Source organism: Moschus berezovskii, chromosome 3 (genome assembly GCF_049115385.1).
Source record: "Moschus berezovskii isolate FMDL1 chromosome 3, NW_MosBer_1.0, whole genome shotgun sequence".
Lineage (NCBI taxonomy): Eukaryota > Metazoa > Chordata > Mammalia > Artiodactyla > Moschidae > Moschus > Moschus berezovskii.
The window spans coordinates 108,879,469-108,903,452 of NC_142462.1; the positions used below are offsets into that span (position 1 = coordinate 108,879,469).

Here is a 23,984-nt window from a genome sequence, read left to right on the forward strand (position 1 = left end):
ATGATTCTGAGGAGTTTTTTTTTTTAGCATGATCTTATAAGCATTGGGAACCAAAGGAAGCTACTGGTGGGTTGCAAAACATCCAGTGTCTTGTATGCATTTGCTTAGGGTTTGCTAATAAGACTCTGTGTGTGTGTGTGAGAGAGAGAGAGAGAGAGAGAGAGAGAAATCGCTTCAGTCCTGTCCGACTTTGCGATCCTATGAACTGTAGCCCGCCAGGCTTCTCCAGGAAAGACTACTGGAGTGGGTTGCCCATGCCTGCCGCCAGGGCATCTTCCCCACTCAGGGATCAAACCGATGTCTCCTGCATTGACAGGAGGGTTCTTTACCCCTAGTGCCACCTGGGAAGCTCTAATGCAACTGGATCACACTTAAATGTTTTAGGGATTGATAATTTAAAATTATTGAAAGTTACTTCGAAACTTGGAAAATGTGAAGTGATAGGTTTTTTTTAAAGTTTAGCGTAAGGAGTTTTTTTTAAAAAACTTTTTTTTAAAAAGTTCAACTCTAGGTGGGTATTAAGTGGTGTTTCAATAGGAAGGTCTTTGATAGTGAGTGTATGCTTTACATATGAGAGGTGATAATGACAAAAAAAAATTGTGGCATGAGAACACGAACCTCCACAAAATGTCTTTTTAGAAGAATGCATCAATGAAGCTGTCTTCTAACTTTGTGAGACTGAAGGTTATGAGTAGCAGGCTGATCTAATGAACAGGATTGAAGGCACAGTAAAAAGTTTATTAAAAGGAAAAGATTTCAGAGTTATGGTCATTCTGAAATGCCTGATACTATTTTTGGCCCTAGTTTCCTGAAGAATGGATGGGCTGTGCACAAAGTGCCTGGTAAACATTTGTTTGAGGAGCCACAGTCCCCAGAATTCCTTCAGATCAGCTGCCCGTGCTGCCGTATGCTCTTAAGTCCACTTCTGCTGGAGAATGAGCAGCTTGTGTTGCTTGCCCTTGCTCCAAATAATCACAGACTTGTGACAGTGACCTTAAAGGTGAACAGCTTAAAACTATAATCTAGTTAAAAGACTTTTTCACCTCCTTTATCCAGATAAAGAAATTAAGATTTCAGGTTTCCTGGCTCATAGAATAGCCAGGAAACCACATTGCTGGTTAACATAAAGTTAGAGCTCAGGTCTTATGCCAATCCATAATCCATCTGCTTTTCCCACACTGGTTCGTCTCACTGGCCAGGTACCACCTCTAGGAGCAAACTTCCATCATCCCCCCCACTGTGGATTCATGTGACTAGCTTCCTTTCACCTACTATCCCCATAATGAGTTCCCCAATTCTCACATGTATCAGATGCCCAGACATTCACAGTCACCCTCCAAACATGCCCTGTTTCCTGAGTCAGAATAAGGTATCCAGGTTCTTGCCCCTGTATAATCCTTCCCTACCTGTCTCACATGGAGCTGGCCAGCATCACCTTCAAAGACTTTTTTGAAGTTTCTCAACTATTTGCTTCTCACTGTGAATCTTGTCAAGAACTGAACTCATGAGATTGCAAATGCTTAGGATCCAGAGAGAACATTGGGGTCAGTGTCCAACGCACGATTACTCCCTGCCCCCAAGGTTTTCTCTTAATGCTATCCTTGTTGTTGTTTAGTCGCTAAGTTGTGTCCAACTCTTTGTGACCCCATAGACTGCAGCACTCCAGGCTTCCCAGTCCTTCACTATCTCCCAGAGTTTGCTCAGATTCATGTGCATTGAATCAGAATGCTATCTAACCCTCTCATCCTCTGCCACCTGCTATCCTGTCTTATATCTATTCTGATGCACTCTCAGAAAGACACTTAAGATGCTGAATACATGGATCCTGACAAAGGATCTTCCTGATTTGTTGACAAAACAAGATTCAAATGAGAAGCCAGTGTGACCTGAGTCTGAAAAGCTTCTCAGAGAAATTGGGGCTTAAATTGAGAACTGAGGGACAAGCTGACTAGACAGATATAAACCAGGGGTGGGAAGTCGGGCGGGGGTGTGGGGGAGGGGATGGCATTCTAAGTAGGAGGAAAGAAAAGGGAGACAGGAAGTGGAGGCAGCCTCTGGAGGCAGCAAGTCAGGGGAGTGTCTGCCCCCTATAGGAGAGGCAGAGGGCTGCACCCTCATCCAGTGCGGCAAACTTCTCCACAGCCGGGCAGATCTTTCCAGAGGAATGTGTTTGGGTAAGAAACCTGAGAGGAAAGTCAAATTATCAGCATTGGCACAGGAGAGCTCTAGACTCCCCACAAGCCCAGAGGCCTTTGGCATTCATATTGCTAGACTATTAGAGAATTTGAGATCCTGGGAGGACCTTGGTGTTTTTACCTCAGCCTAAATGTCAACTTAAATGCCCTGGTGTCCAGGCACATGCATTTCTTTTTCATTTAAACAGGTGAAGAAAACTCATATTCTTAAGTTCGAAAGGTTTTTTTTTAACCTGTACCGTGTGCTGTCCTTAGTCCCTCAGTCATATCTGACTCTTTGTGACACCATGGACTCTAGCCCAACAGGCTCCTCTGTTCATGGGATTCTCCAGGCAAGAATATTGGAGTGGGTTGCCATTTCCTCCTCCGGGGGATCTTCCTGACACAGGGTTCAAACCCAGGTCTCCCGCATTGCAGGCAGATTCTTTACCACTGGTACCACCTGGGAAACCCTTGTTTTTCTCTGGGCTTCCTGTTCACTTCACTGTTTCACTTTGCTTCCTATTAAAGATTTGTCTGTGTCTGAAAATTGGAGACTATAAAAGGTAGCCTCTGATGTAACCTAGCCCGCAGGCTGGATGGGCCTCTGATTCTGTGGCTGTCCTCCCAACCCGAAAAAAGGGTGCCTTCTCGGGGTAGGAAAGACCTCACAGGGTTGGGACACACCTACCCCACCTCGCACAGACTGTAAAGAATGAGCCCTCAGGGTACGGCCTGCCCTCCTTGGCCTCCTTGGCCACCGTGCACAATTAACAAGTGTCTAGGGAGAACCTGCAGGTCCTAGAGACTTCCTGCTGTAAAGCAGCAGTGCCCTTTGACTGTAAGTTAGGTCTGAGCACCTTGAGTTTTCGGGAGTCAAGCTTCGATAACAGGTTTTGTAACACCTATGGTTGATTGTGTATCTGTTGTTGATTATACTCATTGGTTTGGAAACTTTTACTTGGGAATTGGTCCCCTTTTGGCTTCAGTCTACCTTCCTTTCTCTTTAATATTTTACCTTTACTATTTAGGGCCAAGCCAGGCCTAACACCTTGCAGCTTCTCATGGAGACTGCAGGAGAAGGCAGCAAGGCCGGCGGCGGGGTGATGCCCCGGCCCCTCCAGGAGCTGGAGCAGCGGGTAGCCCGCAGACGCCTGTCCCAGGCCCGCCACCGAGCCACCCTGGCAGGGCTCTTCAGCAGCCTCAGGAAGGTTGTTTACTCCCACTCTGATCTCACAGCCTCAAAGGTACGGGGACCCGAGGGTAGGGAGGAAAAGCTCCCACACGTGGAAAGACTGGCCTGGAGCTCCACCCCCAAGGGCTGTGGCCCGGGTGGGTCAGTGGCCTGCAGTGGACACCCTACGGCGCTCTGTCTGCTCTGGGCCCTACCTCCCCGCTGCAGACAAGCCTGGCCTCAGGAGGGAAATGACCCTCTGGGAGGCCTGGTGAGCCGGCCACACCGATGCCCATCCCTCTCGTGGACCGTGGTGAGCCTCCAGCCACTGCCCAGACCCTGCATTCCCGCTGCAACACACACAACTCCCTCTCCCCCAAAGCACACCCCACTACAGGTGCCTGTGTGTCCCTCAGTTTTCATGTACTAACCAGCTCTTTCCCTAGGTGGCAGGACTCTCCAGGTAAGCATTTGTCTTTTCCTGATCTTAATTCTGCCTTTCTCCTTACTGGGCTGCTGTACTGCTGATTGGTGTCTCTGGTGGAGCACAGAAGGTTCGCATGGGTTCGGGTGGTGATGGAAGGTTGGAGTTGATCTCACCGGAGGGAGCAGTCAGGGGGTCTCCAACGTGGGGGAGGTCGCAGTAGCCTCAAGGCCCCTCACCCTCTTTAACGAAGGAGGGAACTGGAATTCAGACAGGACCTTCCAGCTGGTTGCTGGCAGGACCCAGGGAGAGGCCAGGATTGGGGATCCAGACCAGGCCCTCTTTCCACCGTCCATCTCTCTGGACCAGCCCATTGCCCTGCAACTGTGGGTTTCCCTCTGGGCTGGTGCTGCTTCCAGAGCAGATGCACAGAAGAGCAACCCCCCTCCCCACCGGTGGGCACAGGGCCAGAGCCTCTGTGGAAAACAGAGGAAGGCGCCCCAAGTGCCCCTGTGCCCAGATCCAAGGGGGGCAGGAAGAATCTCAGCAGAGCTCCCACCTGCTCCTCTAGAAGGGTGTGGGGGGTGAGGGGTGGGGAGGGCTGCTCCTCTGCCCGACACCCAGCTGTGGATGCCTCCCAGCGCTCTGTCTGCTGCCGCCCATGGGTAAAGCCTGCGAGCCGCGCCTTACCTACCCGCTGCAGACTAGCCTGACCTCAGAGGCCCACATCTGGGCCTCTCAGCAAAGAGCCTGTCCAGAACAACTCTGCTCCGTGTCCCCTGGGTGACACGCATCCAGGGGTGCACAACAGCCCCAAGGCCCCTGTCACTGGCCAGTGAAGAAGTGTGCAGAGACAGGCATCACGACCGAAGATAAAGACAGGTACCGGGGGCTGGCAGTAAGGAGGGGAAGTTAAGCTAGAGGAAAACCCTCTGCACCCCTGAAGATCCACACCTCATGATGTGGTGGCGAAGAGCCTGGCTGTTAAGCGGCGTCAGTCCACGTGAGGCGGGTTCCTCGCTAAGCTTCAGTTGACACACCGGTTAAACAGGGACACCAGTCACGGCTTCCTGAGGCCTGCCATGGAGTTTAACCAGAAAAAGCATGAAAAACATAGCACAGTCCTAGGTGATTTAGAATGCTAATATTGTTTCCCCATGCATCACTTCATTTAGTCCTCCCAGCTCTGTTCATGTCACCCTCACTCTGCAGAGGAGCAAACTGAGGCTCCAGAAAGTTTGACTATTTGCCTGGGATGGCACAGCCAGGGGGCAGCCTGGAAATCAAATATCTTCTGTCCTGTCCTTCCTTTGCGCTCCTGCTAGAGGGACAACGCTGAATTTTGCATTTGTAGTGTCCATGCAGAAAGGATTTGCCTTACAAGAGTGAGATGCACACACGTGCGGCAGCAAGGTCGTACTAGTTTTCTGTGGCTGCCAAAACAAAATACCATACACAAGGTGGCTTAGAACAACAAAAATGTCTCAGAGGTCTAGCCTCTAGAGGTTCAAAATCCAGGTGCCAGGCTCGCTCTGACTGCCCTAGGGGAGAACACTTCCTGCCTCTTCTGGCTTCTGGCATTTGCTGGCAATCCTTAGCGTTCCCTGGCTTACAGAGGCAGGCATCCCTATTAGAATGTCAGCGGCCTGAAAGCAGGGCAGTTTTGTTTACTCTGTGACCCCGGGCTGGGCACGCAGCTCTTTGCCCTTGTACGTGCCTGAGGAAGGTCTGGGACTCCTCACAGGCACTGGGTGATCTGCATAATACACAATATTCAGCGTTTCTCATTGTTGTATAATATTGCAGTTACCATTTTGACTTGAATAATGTTATATCCAGTGGTGAAGAAAGGGAAGGAGGGAGCAAGGAAATGCTTGTGATTCTATTTTTGCAGGACAGGAAATTCATAGTTCAAGTTGACAGAGCACTTGATAAGACTTTAGGTCAACTAGAATGTATGCATTTGGCAAACAAAAATACATTTTTGTATTTTTACTAACTAGTCCATTTACTAGTACTAAACTAGTACATTTACTGTTAACCTGCCTGTAGCACACTGTGCGAAGTGAGCAGAAGTTAATGGGGGGAGGAGGGGGCTTTGTGCTGCCTCTGCAGACATTGTCCATCCCAACTTCACAGCGTGTCTATAGTCGTTTGCAGCCCTAACTGTCTGCTGAACACAGCTTAATGGTTTCCAAATGCTTTGGTATTTCTGTGAGAACCATTCCCAGAATACAAAGTAAATGTCGTGCCTTCTGTGGCTCGGAACTAATTCCTACCCTTTCTGTCGACGATGTCAAAGGCTGAGACTTCGCACCCGAGTTGGGGGTGGCTTCAGGCCAGGAAAGGGGCTTCCATGTCCACAAAACCAACTCTGCGGGGGGAGGCCGGCTTCTCCGCACTGTCTGTCTCTGTCCTCAGTGGCAAGTTTTGAATAAGGCGAAGAATCGTATTCAGGAACTGGAACAAACTTTGGACAATCTGCTGAAGCTGAAAGGTAAGCGATCCATACCTGCCACCCTTCTGCCTCCCAGGGTAGGACTGTTTGGTTTTTTCTGTTGAAAACAGAGAGACTGGGGTAAGCCAAGTGAACATATATTTACTGGGAACCTATTGTGTGCCAGGCACTGCGCCTGGGCCAGGGGTACGATGAGATCCATACCCCTGTTCTCAGCGAGCTTAGGGTCTGGCAGGACGGACAAATGTCAGCGGGCTGTGTGAGCAAGAGGAGCTCCTTCCCAGGTGCCTGACCTCCTCTTGAGAGGCCAGAGAAATGGACCGGAGCTGTCCAACTTGAAAGCAAAGGGCAGAAGCTGTCTCCATTCTTTGGCACTCAGGCTGGACATTGGGGTTTCATGAGTCAGTGGAAGCTGAATTCTGAAAGGGATGCTCTCCATGCCTTGACTGAGAAGGGCCGGCTCAAGAATCTCTTCCCCTGTCCCTCTCCCCCTCCCATCTAAAAAGAGAGGTGAAACTGGGCTCTTGACCCCTAACACTGAACCTGGGTGGGCTCAGAGACCACCCATGGTCCACGCAGTCCAGAAAGGCAGGAGAGACTGGACCAAGTCCCTACTTTATCACATGTGACCCTTGCCTTCAACTCCTTAATAGAATCTTTCAACCTGGAGGATGGGAATGCAAACAGCTTAGAGGAGGCCAAGAAAGAATATGCCAGCATGTACTCCAGAAACCCCAGGTAAGACCCCCAAGCACCAGGAGACCCAGGACGTGCCACACTACCACAGTTCTGCTGCGGCTCGGCAGCCCACCCTCCCCTCCAGAATGCAGAACAGAGTGAGAGGCACTGCTTATTTATTTAGAACAGTTAGTGCTAGAGAGTTCTCTTCTCTGTTTTATCCTAATCACAAGTATTGGATTTTTCCCGAATATAAAAATAATCCTATTATTAACAGAAAATGTCAAAAAGAACAGAAGTACCCGAAAAAGAACATGAAAGTACTTATCTCACCACTCAAAGAAAATCAATGTTAACCATAAAGAATAGCCCCATTTTTTTTTATTTTGCACATTATTTTGTAGAGAAATGAGATCACAATATTCATATAGTACTATAGCTTTTAAAAAAACGTACCTAATGGTTTTACTGAAGGATACCTAGGAAGATAAGGGAAATCTAAATCTCTGCCTGCTTTCTAGCATCACAGGAACCTAAGAAAAGCTAAAAAGGATGTCAGAGAAGAAAGGAAAAAGTAGTACCCACGGGTGCTGCAAGGGGAAGGGGTGCTGCAAGGGGATCTTCGTTTATAACATCGCACCCAGACAAGAGGCTGACTGAGTGATGTCTCTCTCATACTTCTGTGATCTCACGTGGGGGGTTTAACTCTCACACCTTTGGACGTGCACTCTGTAGACTCCGTCTTTGCTGTGCTCTCAAAGGGTGACCGAGGCCCTGCGCCACCTTACCCTGCACAGCTGCTTCAAGCGCAGCCTGCACTCTGGGAACGATGACCAGGCCCTTGTCATCACTGGTGGCCCCAGGGTGTTTCCCGCACGGTGTTCGCTCAGACCGGCCTCAGAGGAGGCACCGGAGTATGTGTGGCAACAATTTTACTCACTCTGAAAAGGGGACTGCACACGGCTTGTGATCAGAATCTCCCGACAACCCGCGGAGGCCAAGTGATGTTTCCCCTCGTTTTGGGTGGGGTTACTGATTTCTTATATTGCCTTCTCTGTGCTTTTCTGTAGTTCCAGTTTTTTAAAACAGCGAATGTGTACTATATCCTAAAGGAATAATCAGGAGAGAAATGATTAAATTAAATTCACATTGTAGACACTGTGAGAATACAGAAAAGTATTAAGAAGGATGTAATCACCTATAATCATAATCCACAGTTTGATCACGTGGAGGGGAAGAGGCAAGTGGTGTGTGTGTGTGTGCACGCATGTGTGTGTATTGAGTCTACGTGGCAGGGTATTTGTGGCCACATTTTACAAATCAGACTGGCCGCACCTAGAAATTAGCCTGGGAGATAATCTCAGCGAGGCAGACGTTAGCTATTGACTCCACCCCCCATTTATCACGTAAGCCATGATCTCCCTCCTGATTTAACATATGAACACTATCACATACTAAAATCTTATTAATTGTTGTATCCATATGTGGATGGCTAAATTTCTTTCAGAATCATATTAATTAGGGACGATTTTTCACTAGAATTATTATAAACCTGCAATTAAAACTGTGGTACCAGTAGAGGACTAGATTAACTGCATTTTATAATTATTATATTTTTAATCAATTAATTAAATTATGAGTAAGCTTAAGTGCCTTTGTTCAGGGTCATTTGTATTTCCTTTCCTGCAAGCTTTTTTTTTTTACCTAATTTTTGCCCATTTTCCTGTTTGGTTGGTGGTCTTTTTCTTATTAAGTGGTAGAAGCACTTTAATATATCATGAGAAATCAGCCCTCCTTATAGTATATAGATTACAAACAATCATACCTGGGTTGGTCGTCTTACTGTTTCAGCGTTTCTGTTTTTTGTTTTGTCCATGCAAAAATGAAGTCTAATCTGTCGATCTACAATGGCACCTGATGTTGGGTGAATAGTCAGAAAGACTTCTTCCACTCTGAAATTAAGAGTGAGAGACTGAGACCCCTCCCATGTTTTCTTCTGGTGCACTTGCTTTTTAACTCAATCTGATACCTTTGGGATTATTCCTGTCAGTGTGAAGAGATTCTGGGTACAAGTCCTGGTTTTCCAAATTGGGTCATATTGTTTCATTCTCTTAAAACTGTTTTCTGAAGAGAAGAATTAAAAACTTTAAAGTCCAGCTTATTCATTGCTTTCTTTTCTAGGTAAAGCTTTTAGTTTAAACCCAAGTATTTAACCATGGTTTTGGGTGCTACTGTAAATGCTACTTTTTAAAATTTCAATTTCCAGTTATTCATTGCTAGTATACAGAAATACTACTGGTCTTTGTATATTGACTTTGTATTCTGAAACCTTGCTTCCTTCTTAGTTCTGGCCACATATTTTTAGATTCTTTGGGATTTTCTACATAGATAATCACATTGTCTGCAAACAAAAACAGTTTTATTTCCTCCTCTCCAATCTGTACACCTTTCATTTCTTTGGTTCACCTTATGGGATGGGCTATAATCTCCAGCATAATTTTGAATAGAAGTGGTAAGACAGGACATCTTTCTCTTGTTCCTGATCTTGGCAGATAAACAATCTTTTACTGTTAAGTATGATGTTAGCTATAGGCTTTTTATAGATGCTCTTTATCAGGTTGAAGAAATTCCCTTCTATTCCTATTTTTCTGAGAGTTTTTAAAAATCACGAATGAATGTTGAATTTTGCCAAGTGCTTTTCCCCACATATTGAAATAATATTTTTCCTTTAGTCTGTTGATATGGTGAGCTACACTGTTTGACTTTCAAGGTTTGAATGAGCCATCTTACATTCCTAGGATAAGCCTCATTGGTCATAATGTATTTATACATATGTAGGGTAGGGTAGGTAGGGTAAGAGTACCATGCTGCCTGAATGCTCAGGCCTATCAGTCATGTCGAACTCTTTGCGACCCCACGGACTGTAGCTCACCAGGCTCCATTGTCCACGGGATTTTCCAGGCAAGAATATTGGAGCAGGTCGCCATTTCCTACTCCAGGGGATCTTCCTGACCCAGGGATCAAACCTGTGTGTCTTGTGTCTGCTGCATTGGCAAGTGGATTCTTTACCACTGAGCCATTGGGGAAGCCCACTTATGCATATATATAATATATATGAAATATGCTAAGACTGTATTAAAATGTTTAGTCTTGATGATCATGAGGGAAATTAGTCTGTAATTGTCTTGTTTCTATTTCCTCCCCAGTCTGGTGTCAAATAAAGTTCATCGGAAAGGCTTAGACACCTGGTGCTCCATCGGGGCAGCTGGGAAGGATGCTGAGGAGGAAGAAGAGGAAGAGGAGGAGGAGGAGGAAGATCAAGAAGAGGAGGAAGAGGATGAGGAGGTGGAGGAGGAAGAGGAGAAGAAAGTGGCGCTCTTAAACTCCTCTGACGTCTTGCTGCCAGACCTCTTGGAATTTGAACGGTGTGAAAGTCCTGACGCCCGTGGGGAAGGGGAAAAGTGCTCCAGCGGGAGCACCCTGCAGGCCCTGAGTCACGGGCCCTCCACATTTCCACACAGGAAGGGCTCAAGGATGGGGTTGGCAGAGGAGCTAGAGAAATAGTCTCGAAACCACATTTGCACAGCACATGCACTGTGTTTCCTTAGACTGACTTTATCTGGGGTGACACTGTGGGGGCCTGTTGGTGGGATCTGAGGGCTAAAGTGCCTCCCCACCTCCGTAGCATTACTGGTCTTGGAGCAAGGGAAGCAGTGAATGGCTAGCCCAGATTCCACCTACTATTCACTGCTCCTCTGCAAACTCAAGGCTGAACACATCCATGTATGCGGGCTTGGAGGAGCTGGCCCAACAGAAAGAGGCTTACTTCACAGCTTCCAAATTTAAGCGAGCTCATATCATGTCTGCACATTCCTGGGCTCTAAATTTGAGGCTGTGTTCCCCTGGTGAGAGAGTCAGCCTGCCCTGCCTCTCATCCTCTCTTCTGTAGGGCAGTGAGCTTCACAGAGGGCACTGGGAGGACTTAAGAAGGGCCCCAAAACACAAAACTAAGTCGCCCGTGGCCCCCAAGCTGGCATTGCACTGCTAGGGTCAGGGCTGGTGGAGACAAGTGAGGCTGAGTCCCTGGCAAACCACAGAGCGGGGCAAGGCCTTCACCGCCCCACTCCCCACCACGGGATCCCAAGGAGCCGCCCCAGGTCGGGGGACCTCGGGCCTCTGGGTTCAGGTCTGGGGGTCACTGCCCTTTCGGTTGCAGGTACCTCAACTTTTACAAGCAGACAATGGACTTTCTGATCAGGAACAGGATCATCTCCTCCAAGGAGGTGACACTCCCCATCGTGTCCGCGGCCATCTCCCATCTGTGGCAGACCCTCTCGGAGGAGAGGAAGACCATCTTCTTGCGGGCCTGGGAGCAGGCACAGAGCGGCCTCGTGGGGTCCTGTCCAGGGCTGGCCTGCCCCGAGGGCAGCGTGAAGGACAGCGGGGTTGACAGCCAGGGGGCCAGCTGCTCGCTGGTCTCCACTCCTGAGGAGGTGAGCCGACCCACGGGTGAGATGGAGGGTGGAGTGGAATGACTCCATCACCTGTGCCTGGAGACGCCTCGGAAAGTTAGCAGGGTTCCCACAGCCACCTGGAGTTGCTGTCTGGATGCTGGCGCGGTATGTTTCTGATTTTCCCGACCTGTATGCACAACCACAGAACATTTATTTTTCTCCTGTTACCTTCCTGGCCTTTCCATGGGGGTTATAGAAGAGATGGCTTAGAAGGCTGTATCCACTAGGATTCTTTCAGCTTCAGGTACTCGCTCATTAAACCAAGAGGTGATGTACTCTTGATGCAGGAGGACTTCCGCTAGGTCTCCCGGTCATGTGGCCGTATATTCGGTTCTTTAATGCTCTCTGCTCTGCCTCCTCTCAAGGCTGGCATCTCACCTTTCCCGTCCTCCCCATTTCCTGCACAGGGTATAAATGTGGAATGGAGGGCGGTAGCAATCAAGTTATTATTCCTTCTCCTCTACATCAGTTCTGTTCAGTTAAGTCGCTCAGTGTGTCCAACTCTTTGCGACCCTATGGACTGAAGCACGCCGGCTCTCCCTGTCCATCACCAACTCCCGGAGTTTACTCACACTCATGCCCATGAGTCGGTGATGTCATCCGACCATCTCATCCTCTCTCGTCCCCTTCTCCTCCTGCCTTCAATCTTTCCCAGCATCAGGATCTTTTCCAAGGAGTCGGTTCTTCACATCAGGTGGCCATAGTATTGGAGTTTCAGCTTCAGCATCAGTCCTTCCAATGAATATTCACGACTGATCTCCTTTAGAATGGACTGGTTGGATCTCCTTGCAGTCCAAGGGACTCTAGGCGTCTTCTCCAACACCATAGTTCAAAAGCATCAATTCTTCGGTGCTCAGCTTTCTTTATAGTCCAACTCACACATCCATACATCCTCTACATCAGGCAAGAGAAAAGACTGCCTCTGGCTCGTTCTTAAGCATCAAGGAAGAACATCTCCAGAAATTTCCACCATCCCTCTCCTGCCCTCTCATTGGTCAGAATTAGCTAGATTGCCAGGTTACTGAGCCAATGAATAACCGACATAGAATTCTGTTTGGACCAATCAGGACCAATACCTGAGAGAAGATCAGTTCCCTCCCACCCCACAGAGCATTGGGGAATAGAGCGGAGGTTCCTGGTGGCTCAGATGGTAAAGCATCTGCCTACAATGCGGGAGACCCGGGTTCAATTCCTGGGTCGGGAAGATCTCCTGGAAAAGGAAAGAGCAACCCACTCCAGTGCTCTTGCCTGGAAAATCCCCTGGACAGAGAAGCCTGGTGGGCTACAGTCCATGGGGTCGCAAAGAGTCGGACACGACTGAGCGACTTCACTCACTCACTCACCCACGCCTTTACTATAAATGCTGGGAGTTCAAGCTTTTAACCCCGGCCATGGTCATCCAAGCAAAGCGCTGGTGGGCGTTAGCGGTCGCTGAGCGCTGAGATCAAAGTGGGCTGCTCCCACTTGGGGCCGCATCTCTCCTCCCTGCTCTAGCGGGGCGGGCAGTTCTTTGTTTTTCTGCTCCGAATCTAGTGCTTTGCAGGAGAGTCAGCTTACATGGCACCACCCCTCTGCTTTACCCTAACTTTTCAAACGTTCCTCAGCAGGTGGTTTCTTTGAGGAGATGTCCGGTGTCTCTCTGCGGAGTCTTCGAGCCAGAGAACCTCCAGGTGTCTCTGATGCTGGGGGAACAGCCCTTGCTGTTACTCAGTCACTCAGTCATATCCGACTCTTTGTGACCCCATGGACTGCACACGCCAGGCTTCCCTGTTCTTCATTATCTCCTGGAGTTTGCTCAAACTCATGTCCATTAAGTCAGTGATGCCATCCAACCATCTCGTCCTCTGTCGTCCCCTTCTCCTCCCGTCTTCAATCTTTCCCAGCATCAGGGTCTTTTTCCAGTGAATTGGCTCTTCTCATCGGGTGGCCAAAGCATTGGAGCTTCAACTTCATCAGTCCTTCCAATGAATATTCAGGATTGATTTCCTTTAAGACAGATGGTTTAATCTCCTAGGTGTCCAAAGGACTCTCAAGAGTCTTCTCCAGCACCACAGTTAGAAAGTATCAGTTCTGCAGTAGTCTTTTTTATTGTCCAGCTCTCACATCCCTATGGGAAAAACCAGAGCTTTAACTAGACAGACCTTTGTTGGCAAAGTAATGTCTCTGCTGTCTAGGTTTGTCATAGGTTTTCTTCCAAGGAGCAAGTGTCTTTTAATTTCATGGTTGCAGTCACCCTCTGCAGTGATTTTGGAACCCCCCAAATAAAGTCTCTCACTGTTTCCATTGTTTCCCCAGCTATTCGCCATGAAGTGATGGGACCGGATGCCATGATCTTCATTTTTTGAATGTTGAGTTTTAAGCCAGCTTTTTCACTCTCCTCTTTGTCCTTCATCAAGAGGCTCTTTAATTCCTCTTTCCTTTCTGCCATAAGGGTGGTGTCATCTGTATATCTGAAGTTATTGATATTTCTCCCAGAAATCTTGATTCCAGCTTGTGCTTCATCCAGCCCGGCATTTCACATGATGTACTCTGCATATAAGTTAAATAAGTAGGGTGACAATATACAGCCTTGACGTACTCCTTTCCCAATTTGGAACCAGTCCATTGTTCCATGTCCAGTTCCAACTCTTGCTTCTTGACCTGCATACAGGTTTCTAAGGAGGCAGGTAAGGTGGTCTGGTATTCCCATCCCTAAGAATTTTCCATGGTTTGTTGTGATCTACACAGTCAAAGGCTTTAGTCTTTGAAGTAGTCAATGAAGCAGATGCTTTTCTGGAATTCTTTAGCTTTTTCTATGATCCAGTGGACAGCCCTGGATGCTCCATTCTCTGGGAGGCTTCCTAGATACCAGGACCCAGGCATGGAAAACTACTGTTACCTCATCCAGTCCTTCCAATTCACAGACGAGGCCCAGTGTGTGGGAGGACCTATCCAGGATACCTAGTTCCTGCTCTAAGGATTGCATCCTTTATCACAGAATCTTTTTTTTTTTTTCAAATCTCTGCCCTTTGGTCTCTAGTTTATTGTTGCCCCTCCAGGCTTCTCAAGTGGAGTTTAGTTAAAAGGCGCTTGGCTAGTACTGTAGACCCACTCAATCCGAGTCTTCAAGGGGATGGCTCAGAATCTGTGTTTTTAACAAGCACCCCAAATGACTGGTGTGGCTGCAAGGGACTCCCAAGGCAGAATGAGGTTGGGGCAGGGATGTGGGAGGGAGCGGGTTGACTGTGGCATACCCACCCTGGGAATGGGCTCTCTGCAACCTAACTCCCAAGCCCCCTTAACCTCTGTTCCCCTAGCATGAAACTGCTTGACTGTGGATCCTGGGCTCAGTCTGTCCCTCGGGCAGTGTAGATGAGCCCTTTCCTGTGTAAACAGAGGTTCACCTCTGGCTGTTGCCTCTCCCACCTAAGCTCCCACCCACTTTAAAAAGAGGAGACCGTGGTCCCCAGTGCTTCCCCATCTCTCAGCCACTCTCTGGGGTTGGCAGTTTTTTCTGGGTAGTCAAGAACTTAATATTCATCCCTTGTAAAGGTCACCAAGCAGAGACCCTGGGTTTGGGCCTCAGCTTTAACATGCACCCCTTTGGGGACAAGGGGTAGGGAGCCTTTCTATCCCTCGGCAGCCCAGAGCAAACATCAGAGTGTGGTGGATTTCTGACATGTGAAGTTTTGTGGTTTCTTTCAGATACTTTTTGAAGATGCCTTCGATGTGGCAAGTTTCCTGGACAAAAGTGAAGCTCCAGGCACATCTAGCCCCAGGTGAGGAGGGGTATGAGACTGTGTGTGTGTGTGTGTGTGTGTCCTTGCTGGGGTGTTTAGGACCCTCTCCCTTGCAGCCTCTCAGAGGGGAGCATAATTCAGTGGAAGTTCTTGGAAATCCACTTTTTCCTGTGATTCAGAAAGGGCTGGTCCTAGGAGTGTGCCATTGCCCTGGCAATCCTGGGGAGGATCTTCTCTGGGGCTTCTTCAGCAGATACTGTTCTTCCCTTGTGATCCAGGGCTGAGATCCATCAGCCTGAGTTGTCAGCTCTAGGGGGTTTGCACTGTGTCCTGGGGTGAGGTGGCCATGGGGGTTACAGCAGTCAGTCTGGTTTGAGAGGTGGACACAGAGAGTCTGTGCCAACATGGAAACAGGCCCCATGCCTGAGCCTTGGGGTGAGTGACAGAGTCTCTGAGCTGCGCAAGGGGAGAAGCTGTTTTCACAGTGCTGATGGGAAGGGTGTAGAAGGAGGGATGACGCCCTGAAGTCAGAAGAGCATCTGGGGAGATTTTAAAACAAGAAGTAGCTTGGTTTTTTTAAAACATATGCACACATAAAAAACAGTTGTGTTTTCTCAGAAAGAGAGAGTTTAGGACTAAAATTTCCTTGCTACTTTGAAAAGCTGTGGTCTTACAGCTTTAAGGCACAGACCCCTCAGATACCTGGTTAAAAAGAAGAATGGACTTCCTTGGTCGTCCAGTGGTTAAGACTCCACACTCTGAAAGCAGGGGGCCAGGGATTGATCCCTGGTCAGGGAGCTAGATCCTACGTGCTGCTAGTAAGACCCACACAGCCAAATAAATAACTTTTTTTTTTTAAGAAGCAAGAACATGTAGCTTTCTGCCTTGGAAATGAGGTGACATTCATGTTCTCATGATCCCAAAGAACATCTCCATTCTTTCTGAGGCCTGTGGCTCCAGCCTGGAGCCCTGGCAGCCTGCAGGCAGATCAGACATCAGCATTTGCAACTCAGCTGCCACCCGCTCCTCCACCCCCAGCCCAGCCAGACTTGCCCAAAATCTCAAAGCGATTTTCCGTGGTGACTCTTCCCGGCTGTGTAAAGTTTGATTTTGCTGAAACTGGCTGGAGACAGACATTGCTATTTCTTTGTTGGGCTTGGGCTGTGAACACAATTTGGTTGAAAAGTGGCCAAAGTGTACTTGGCAAATAGTTTTGTTAACTCCTCACCCTGCTGGTGGGACAGAAAACAACCAATTAGAAAAAAAAAAAAAAAATTTTTTTTTTTTTCTTTCTTTCCCTAGAAAAGGCAGAGGGTTGCTCCCAGGGTTCCCAAGCTGACTGTGAGGTCTCATTCCAGCAGGAAATGAGGTCAAAGCACCACAAGCTGTCCAGGCCTGATTCACAGTCCCATTGGTGGGCTTCTCCCCTTGTCCCAGGAAACAGCAGGAAAAGAATCTTCAGGGCAGCCTTCCGTCTGTGCCAGGGCTGGCGTTTCACGTTCGACCTCCTGAGCAGAGGCATCTCAAGGGACTGAACTTGATCGTGCCCTGTGCTTCCTGAGCCTGGGCAGCCACGGGTGGGAGCAGAGCCTGACTTTGGGCGGAGAGGAAATCTTGCTCCTTGTTCCCCAGGCCACAGCTCAGAACACTGAACTATGACCCATGGGCCAGCCTCCCTGTAGTCTTGCTTCCCCAGCAGCTTCCAGACATGATGCTGGAACTAGGGCTGTGCAAACCTTCCACAGAAGGCGCTGGGCCACTGGAGGGTTCAGCTGCGTGCTTCAAAGTGTTTAGTTCTCATTGTAATCCAGATATTTTTAGAGGGTACAAGCAGAGGTGGAAACTGAGGGCAGGATGAGAAGCGGGCAACAGAGGATGAGATGGTTGGATGGCATCACTGAATGAATGGACATGCATTCGAGCAAATTCCGTGAGATGGTGAATGACAGGGAAGCCTAGCTTGCTGCAATCCATGGGGTCACAAAGAGTCAGATACGACTTAGTGACTGAAGAGCAACAACAAAGCAGAGGTAAAAAGTTAGGATTCTAAATGCTGTTTCTTCCTCCTTTCTGCCATTAGTCACGTGCAGGCTGTCTCCAACCCAAAAAATCCCGAGGAGAAGTTTCAGCTCTACGTGCAGATCATCGATTTTTTCAAAGGCCTTTGCTGTGTTAACACTCAGTTCAAACAGGTAGGATGGAGCAGGGCGCAGTCAGGCCTTGGTTCGCCTCCCCTCAGATGGTGGGCTCTGGAGGGGAGCACTGGCTGCAGCTCCCCCAGTTCACACCACAGGGGACGTTCTTCCACGGATAGTTGACTTCAGTCTAATGCATCCTGTGGAAGGAGGATGTCCAGGGAAACAGGGAAGAGACAGAGGGATGCTCTTCAGGGCACATCTGAGCCTGGGAGCCTTGAGGCAGGGACCAGGCCTCAGAGGCCTGGCCCTTGGCAGGCATTCCTATAGGTGTGATTCCTTGATGCCTTTCTGAGAGGCTGAACTAGTTCATCATTTTCTGAGACCCTGGGGTAATATTTGCTGTCACCTTTTGAAGGATATTAATTTCTGCTTCCAAAAAGCTGACTGTGCAGCCCACAGTGACATGCATTGTGGGGGTCTTAGTTAGAAGGTCCATTCATTCCTGGAAGTTTCCATGGAGGGAGGGGGTTATTCATGAGCTGCCAAGGAGACAGCCCCTTTCAGATTCAGAGCCATGGGTTTTCCCACTGATTTAGCAAAAATATAGCTGTTTATTTTAAAAGGTACGTGATAGTGATGAAAATGCCCAAAAGTAATCAGGGCAGCTTTTCAGTGTGGCCCTTTTCCTGCTCACCCTTCACTTTCCTCTGCTGAGACAACTTGGAGCCAAGACCGTTTCCTGCAGTTTGCTCTCTGCAGCCCCACCAACCCTTAGCCGCCAGCCCTGACCACTGAGTCCCTTTCTCTGGACACAAAGAAGTCAGGTCACTTTACCAAGGCTTTGAGAGCAGATGGATGGGACAGTCTTGGTTTCCCCCTCTTCATTACTTTACACATAGCAGGAAAGAAAGAACTAACTGGCAGGACTGGAGCTCATGTAAAGCAGAGGCGCTCAGATTTGACTCACCTTGGGAGCTCATTGGAATGCAGATTCCTGACATCCCCACACCCAAGATTTCCATTCATTGTTGTGAGATGCAGCCCCAGAAATCTGTGCCTTGAACAAGCTGTCCAAGAGTGTCCTCATGCAGGAGGCCTCAGGCCTTGGTACAGGGTGTGTAAAGAGGGCATCTGCATTCTCTTCCCCGTTCATCCCAGTACCTGTATTGGTTTCCCAGGACTGATGTAACAAATTGCCACAAACTCAGGGGCTTAAAACAACAAAAATTTATTCTCCCAGAAGGCCCAGTTTCGGTGTTGACAGGCCATGCTCCCTCTGAAAGCTCTAGGGGAGAATTTTCCCTGCCTTTTCCTAGCTCCCGGTGGCTCCCAGCAATGCCAGAGATCCCTGGACTTGAGGCTGCATCACTGCCTCCATCTTCTGTGTGTCTCTGTGTCCCTCTCATCTTGTAAGGACACCTATCATTTGGATCGAGGGCACACCCCAAATCCAGGATGACTTCAGCTTACAGCCTCAGCTAATCACATCTGCACAGACTCTAGTTTCAAACAGGCTCCAGGTGGACATGAACTGGGGGGAATGCTGCTCAACACACTTCAGCACCCAGTCCCAGCAGACACTTCTTGCAGCCTAGCGATTTCACAGATCTGCAGCTGAAGAGTCCCTCATCATCATTTTCAGGGGCTTAGAGATGGCTGGATGGCATCACCGACTCAATGGACATGAGTTTGGGTAAACTCCTGGAGTTGGTGATGGACAGGGAGGCCTGGCGTGCTGTGGTTCATGGGGTCACAAAGAGTCAGACACGACTGAGCAACTGAACTGAACTGACTGAAGGAAGTAGAACATTTGGAATGACATTCAGGCACTCTGTGACAGACTCCAGTGTCTGGCTCCCTCCCCAGATGTTTCACCTCGGGGCATCCTCCACGTTCCAGCTCCCTCTTTTCTCAACCTTTGCCACCATCCTCAACCTAAACAAGGGGTCCGGGTGATTTTCCTTTGACCAGTTCTTCCCCCTCTTGGATACTCTGGCTCTGATGTGCCCCACCCCTATCAGGAGGGCATGGCAGATGAGGACAATTCTCTGGAGCTGAAGAGGCTTCTTTCTCAGAATCACCCCCAGTCTGGTCCCACATCCATGAGATGGTTGGCTGGATTAGGGGTGCTTCCCAAGGCCCAAGGGAATCAACCCCTAACGAGCAGCGCTAACAAACGACAGGGGTGATTTTCTGCTGGGGTGGGGATATGCAGGAAGAACACAAACCCAGGAACATACTTTTAGGGGAAGAGGTAATGGGGAATCAGGTTAGCTGGTGTCATTATTAAGGGAATGAGAAACACTTGCTAAATTAACATAATGCTGTTTCTTTTCAAAATGATCCCCAAATAGCTAACCCATGAAGGTGGTTTAAAGTTCAAATGTTACCAAAAGATATACAAAGAAAACATAGTCTCTCGCCTACCGGTGTTCCTTGTTCCTATTGCATTCCCTCCCCCAAAGGCAATTATCATGACCAGTTTCTTATAGTCATCCAAAAATATTCTCCAGCCACTTATATAATCTTTCAAATACGAATGGTATTCCCAGGTGGCACTAGTGGTAAAGAATCTGCCTGCAATGCAGGAGACCCAGGTTTGATCTCTGTGTTGCCTGCAATGCAGGAGACCCAGGTTTGATCCCTGTGTTGGGAATATCTCCTGGAGAAGGAAATGGCAACCCACTCCAATATTCTTGCCTGGAAAATCCCATGGACAGAGAAGTCTAGCAGGCCACAGTCCATGGGATCGCAAAGAGTTAGACACAACTGAGCACACATACATCAAACACAAATGGTAGCCCACCATACACACTGGTCTGAACCTTGCTCTTTTAAAATAATGTATCCCACAGAGAAGGATCCCATTCCTTTTATTGGAAGCAGCTGCATAGTATTCCATGGGTGGGTGCATCGTGGTATAATTCATCATCCTCTGTTGAGGGCATTTGGATAAAGTTTTAAGATTGCCCCTGTCTCGCTCATGGGATCTTAGAAATCCCCAGGAGAGGAGAGAAGCCAGTTCTACTGTACCCAGGAGAAACCCTTCGGAGACTAGAGTACAGAGTCGAGTGAAATGGAAATGGACTCTCTGTCCCTCATTGCTCTTAACTTCCTGGCTGGAAGCTGGAGGAGAAGATACCGCTGAAGAGATGTGGGGGAGAAGCAGAGGGAAGAGGCATGCCTGAGATGGTGGGGCCGTCTCCCCCACCTGAGGCCTGGAGCCCTCAAATAAAACTTGAATCCCCTTCTACCGGTGTTTTGCAGGAACCTGACCTTCCCATCGACGATGAGATGACAATGTTGAGGTGCACGGAGACGTTTGACGATGAAGATCTGTGATGCAGGAGGGCTGGAAGCAGGAGGGGATGGAGGAGGCTGGTGGTCTCCAGCTTTGAGTTCTGGCAGCCCAAGTTGCCCTTGCCTTGGCATTTTGGAGTGGGCTGTCCCGAAAGCATTTTGATGGTTGTAGTTTCTGGTTGTTATAAAGTATTTAAGAATAGTATGGTTGTGTGTCGGTCTTTTGGGGTTGTTTTGAATGAGGTGCTGGCCTGCTGCAGGGCACACACCTGCTCCTGCTGTGCTCCTCTTCAGGGGGTACCAGAGGCACCCGAGGACCAGGCCATGAGTCTTTCAAGAACAGGATGGCCAGGATCTGTCCCATGACACTGGGTACTTGCAGCACACCTGGTTCAGGGCATTGTGTTGATGGGTTCTAGACAGCTCTGGCTTCCACCCCACATCCTGAAAGCTCTAAAAGCCCAGGAGCAATGCTGACCTCAATCTTGTGCTCCAGGACACCAAGGCAGAATCACCTATATCTGCTTCTTCTGACAATAAAGACTCCTGAATGGAGTCCATGCCAGGTCCCACAGTGCTCAGAATGCTTTCTGGTGAGGCTGCTGGGCAGAATGCATCAGTGCACTTGGGCCTGTGTACTGGGGGTGATTGTTATTATTACATGTCAGCTTGGCAAGGCCATGGTACCCAAGTACTTGGTCAAACATTTTTATAGATAAAAAGCAGAGACGTTACTTTGCCAACCAAGGTCCGTCTAGTCAAGGCTACGGTTTTTCCAGTGGTCATGTATGGATGTAAGAGTTGGACTATGAAGAAAGCTGATTGCCAAAGAATTGATGCTTTTGAACTGTGGTGCTGGAGAAGACTCTTGAGAGTCCCTTGGACTGCAAGGAGATCCAACCAGTCCATTCTAAAGGAGATCAGTCCTGGGTGTTCATTGGAAGGACTGATGCTAAAGCTGAAACTCCAATATTTTGGCCACCTCATGTGAAGAGTTGACTCCCTGGAAAAGACTCTGATGCTGGGAGGGATTGGGGGGCCGGAGGAGAAGGGACGACAGAGAATGAGATGGCTGGATGGCATCACGGACTCGATGGACATGAGTTTAAGTGAACTCTGGGAGTTGGTGATGGACAGGGAGGCCTGGTGTGCTGTGATTCATGGGGTCGCAAAGAGTCGGACACGACTGAGCGACTGAACTGATGAAGGTTTTAGGTTTTGTTTTTTTTTTTTTCAGAAGAAGAGATTAACATTTAAATCAGCAGACTTTGAGTAAAGCAGATTACCGTCCATAGTGTGGGTGGGCCTCATCGAATAAGTTGAAGGACCGAACAGACCATGCTTGCGACCCCATGGCCCTGAATTCTCCAGGCCAGAATACTGGAGTGGATAGCCTTTCACCTTGGATCATCCCAACCCAGGGATCAAACCCAGGTCTCCCATATTGCAGGCAGATTCTTCACCAGCTGAGCCACAAAGGAAGTCCAAGAATACTGGAGTGGGTAGTCTATCCCTTCTCCAGTGGATCTTCCCAAACCAGGGATCGAACTAGGGTCTCCTACATTAGCAGGCAGATTCTTTACCAACTGAGCAATCAGGGAAGCCCTAACCTTCCTCAGGAAGAGGGAACTCTTCCAGTGACTGCCTTCAGATTCCAGCTGCAACTCGTCCCAGCCTGATGGCCTGCCCTGCAGACTTCAGACTTGCCAGCGTCCACACTCACCTGAGCCCAATCCTGAAGTCAACCTCTCCATCTGCCTTCCCCATATGTGTGTGTGTGTACATATATATATGTCTCTCTGTAGACATATATGTATATACATACACATATGTCTGTACTCACACACCCTATTGGCTCTGTTTCTCTAGAGAATCCCGACTAATCCATTGAGGATGCAGAGAGAACGGGTTGACCTGGCTCTGTACAGTTTACAAGTCATGACAACAGCGGCTCCACTGCACTGAAGGCCTTTCAAAGGCTTTGGCTGTTTCATGTCCCTGTGAGAACCTAAAGTGCAGGTTCAGTCTCAGGGTCCAAACCTGGTGCCATCTGACTCCACACCCCCAGTGCTCACTGCCTCACCATACCATCCTGTGATGCACAATCTGGCTCCAAGGACTAGCACTGGGGATATGCAGGGACTGTAGCTTTGCAGACCCTTCAGTGTTTACAGGGGTTTTCCAAGTGGCACCAGTGGTAAAGAACCTGCCTGCCAATGCAGGAGAGGTAAGAGAGGTGGGTTCCATCCCTGGGTTGCAAAGATCCCCTGGGGGAGGAAATGGCAACCCCCCCAGTATTCTTGCCTGGAGAGTCCCATGGACAGAGGAGCCTGGTGGGCTACAGTCCATAGGGTTGCACAGAGTCGGACACGACTAAAGTGACTTAGCACAAGCACAGCGTTTACAAATGGCAGGGGCCTGGAGAGGAGAGGCCTGACTGGGAGGAACCTGGATGGGAGGGGTCAGCAGGCCTCATACTTCTTTGCGGAGGAAGAGAAATGTTACTGTCATCTTTCAGCTAACAGCCCCATCTCTGTCCCCTGCCCCACCCAAAGCCTCTGCCTCCCAAAGCATCAAAATACTGCCTAGAGGCTTTCTGTGTGGACACCGGGCTGCCCTGGTTTACACTGGAGATGGGAGGGCTGGAGCACGGTGTAAACATGTAGCTTGAGGCCAGACCTCGCTGACTCCCTGACCGGTCACAGCATGCTTGCCCTGGCCTTAATCTAACACTTATCTAACTCTGCCACCAAGTGTGGGGTGCAGAGGTGCTCAGGACGACAGGGTACCTCCCATACATGGGTGGGGCGAGGAGCACACTGGGTGGGGGACGGTGCAGAAGGAGCCTTCTCACATCCGGGTGTCTGTGGGGCTCCAGGGCCTCTCTCCTGAGGAGTCCCAGGGGCAGAGCGAGAGCTGGCTCACTTCCACCTTGCCTTCCCCGGGCCAGAAGGGGAGGTACTGGGCACAGGAGGATGTGCAGAACCTGGTGCCAATCCCCCAGGGGAGGCCATAGACCTCCAAGGCCTTCGTAGTCTCCTCAGACTCCTCCTGGACTTGATTCCATGCCAGGAGGCCTCTCTCCTCCAGACTTCCTAATAGGAGACAGCGAATGAGGTCAGGACTGGGCCCCAAGGGAGCCGGCAGACCTGGGCAGGAGGAGCCTCTGGAGAGGCCAGTTCGCAATGCCCTGGTCCTGCCTGCAGCTCCTCCTTCTCCCCGTCCCAGCCCATCCCAAGAATCAGCTCAGCCCAACTCCACCCAACTCAACTCAATGGATGTGAGAGCTGGACCCTAAAGAAGGCTTGAGCGCCAAAGAATTGATGTTTTAGAGCTACAGTGCTGGAGAAGACTCTTGGCAGTCCCTTGGACAGCAAGGAGATCAAGTCAGTCAATCCTAAAGGA

At 49.1% G+C, this 23,984-nt stretch overlaps 2 protein-coding genes and 1 long non-coding RNA gene across 3 annotated transcripts in view; 1 reads left to right on the forward strand and 2 right to left on the reverse strand.

Moving 5' to 3' along the window:
* Positions 1-2,068: 2,068 nt before the first annotated feature.
* Positions 2,069-6,219, reverse strand: LOC148778397 (uncharacterized). The gene is made up of 3 exons (XR_016037078.1): positions 6,052-6,219; positions 4,727-4,849; positions 2,069-2,183 (listed from the first exon to the last, which is right to left on the reverse strand). It is a non-coding gene; the product is annotated as an uncharacterized LOC148778397 (long non-coding RNA).
* STRA8 (stimulated by retinoic acid 8) lies at positions 3,216-20,684 on the forward strand. The gene is made up of 8 exons (XM_055421311.2): positions 3,216-3,421; positions 6,194-6,269; positions 6,884-6,968; positions 10,115-10,333; positions 11,125-11,401; positions 15,107-15,180; positions 17,222-17,333; positions 20,547-20,684. The coding sequence occupies exons 1-8, from the start codon at positions 3,239-3,241 to the stop codon at positions 20,619-20,621; spliced, it is 1,101 nt and encodes a 366-aa protein (XP_055277286.2). The 5' UTR covers positions 3,216-3,238; the 3' UTR covers positions 20,622-20,684.
* A 526-nt stretch (positions 20,685-21,210) lies between these two features.
* The window catches only part of LOC129552673 (solute carrier family 23 member 1-like), a 61,640-nt gene continuing 58,866 nt past the window's right edge, over positions 21,211-23,984 (reverse strand). Inside the window, exon 13 of the mRNA XM_088834681.1 lies at positions 21,211-23,674. Within this exon, the coding sequence (XP_088690807.1) occupies positions 23,430-23,674 (245 nt within the window). The 3' untranslated portion in view covers positions 21,211-23,429. The remainder of the gene's footprint in view (positions 23,675-23,984) is intronic.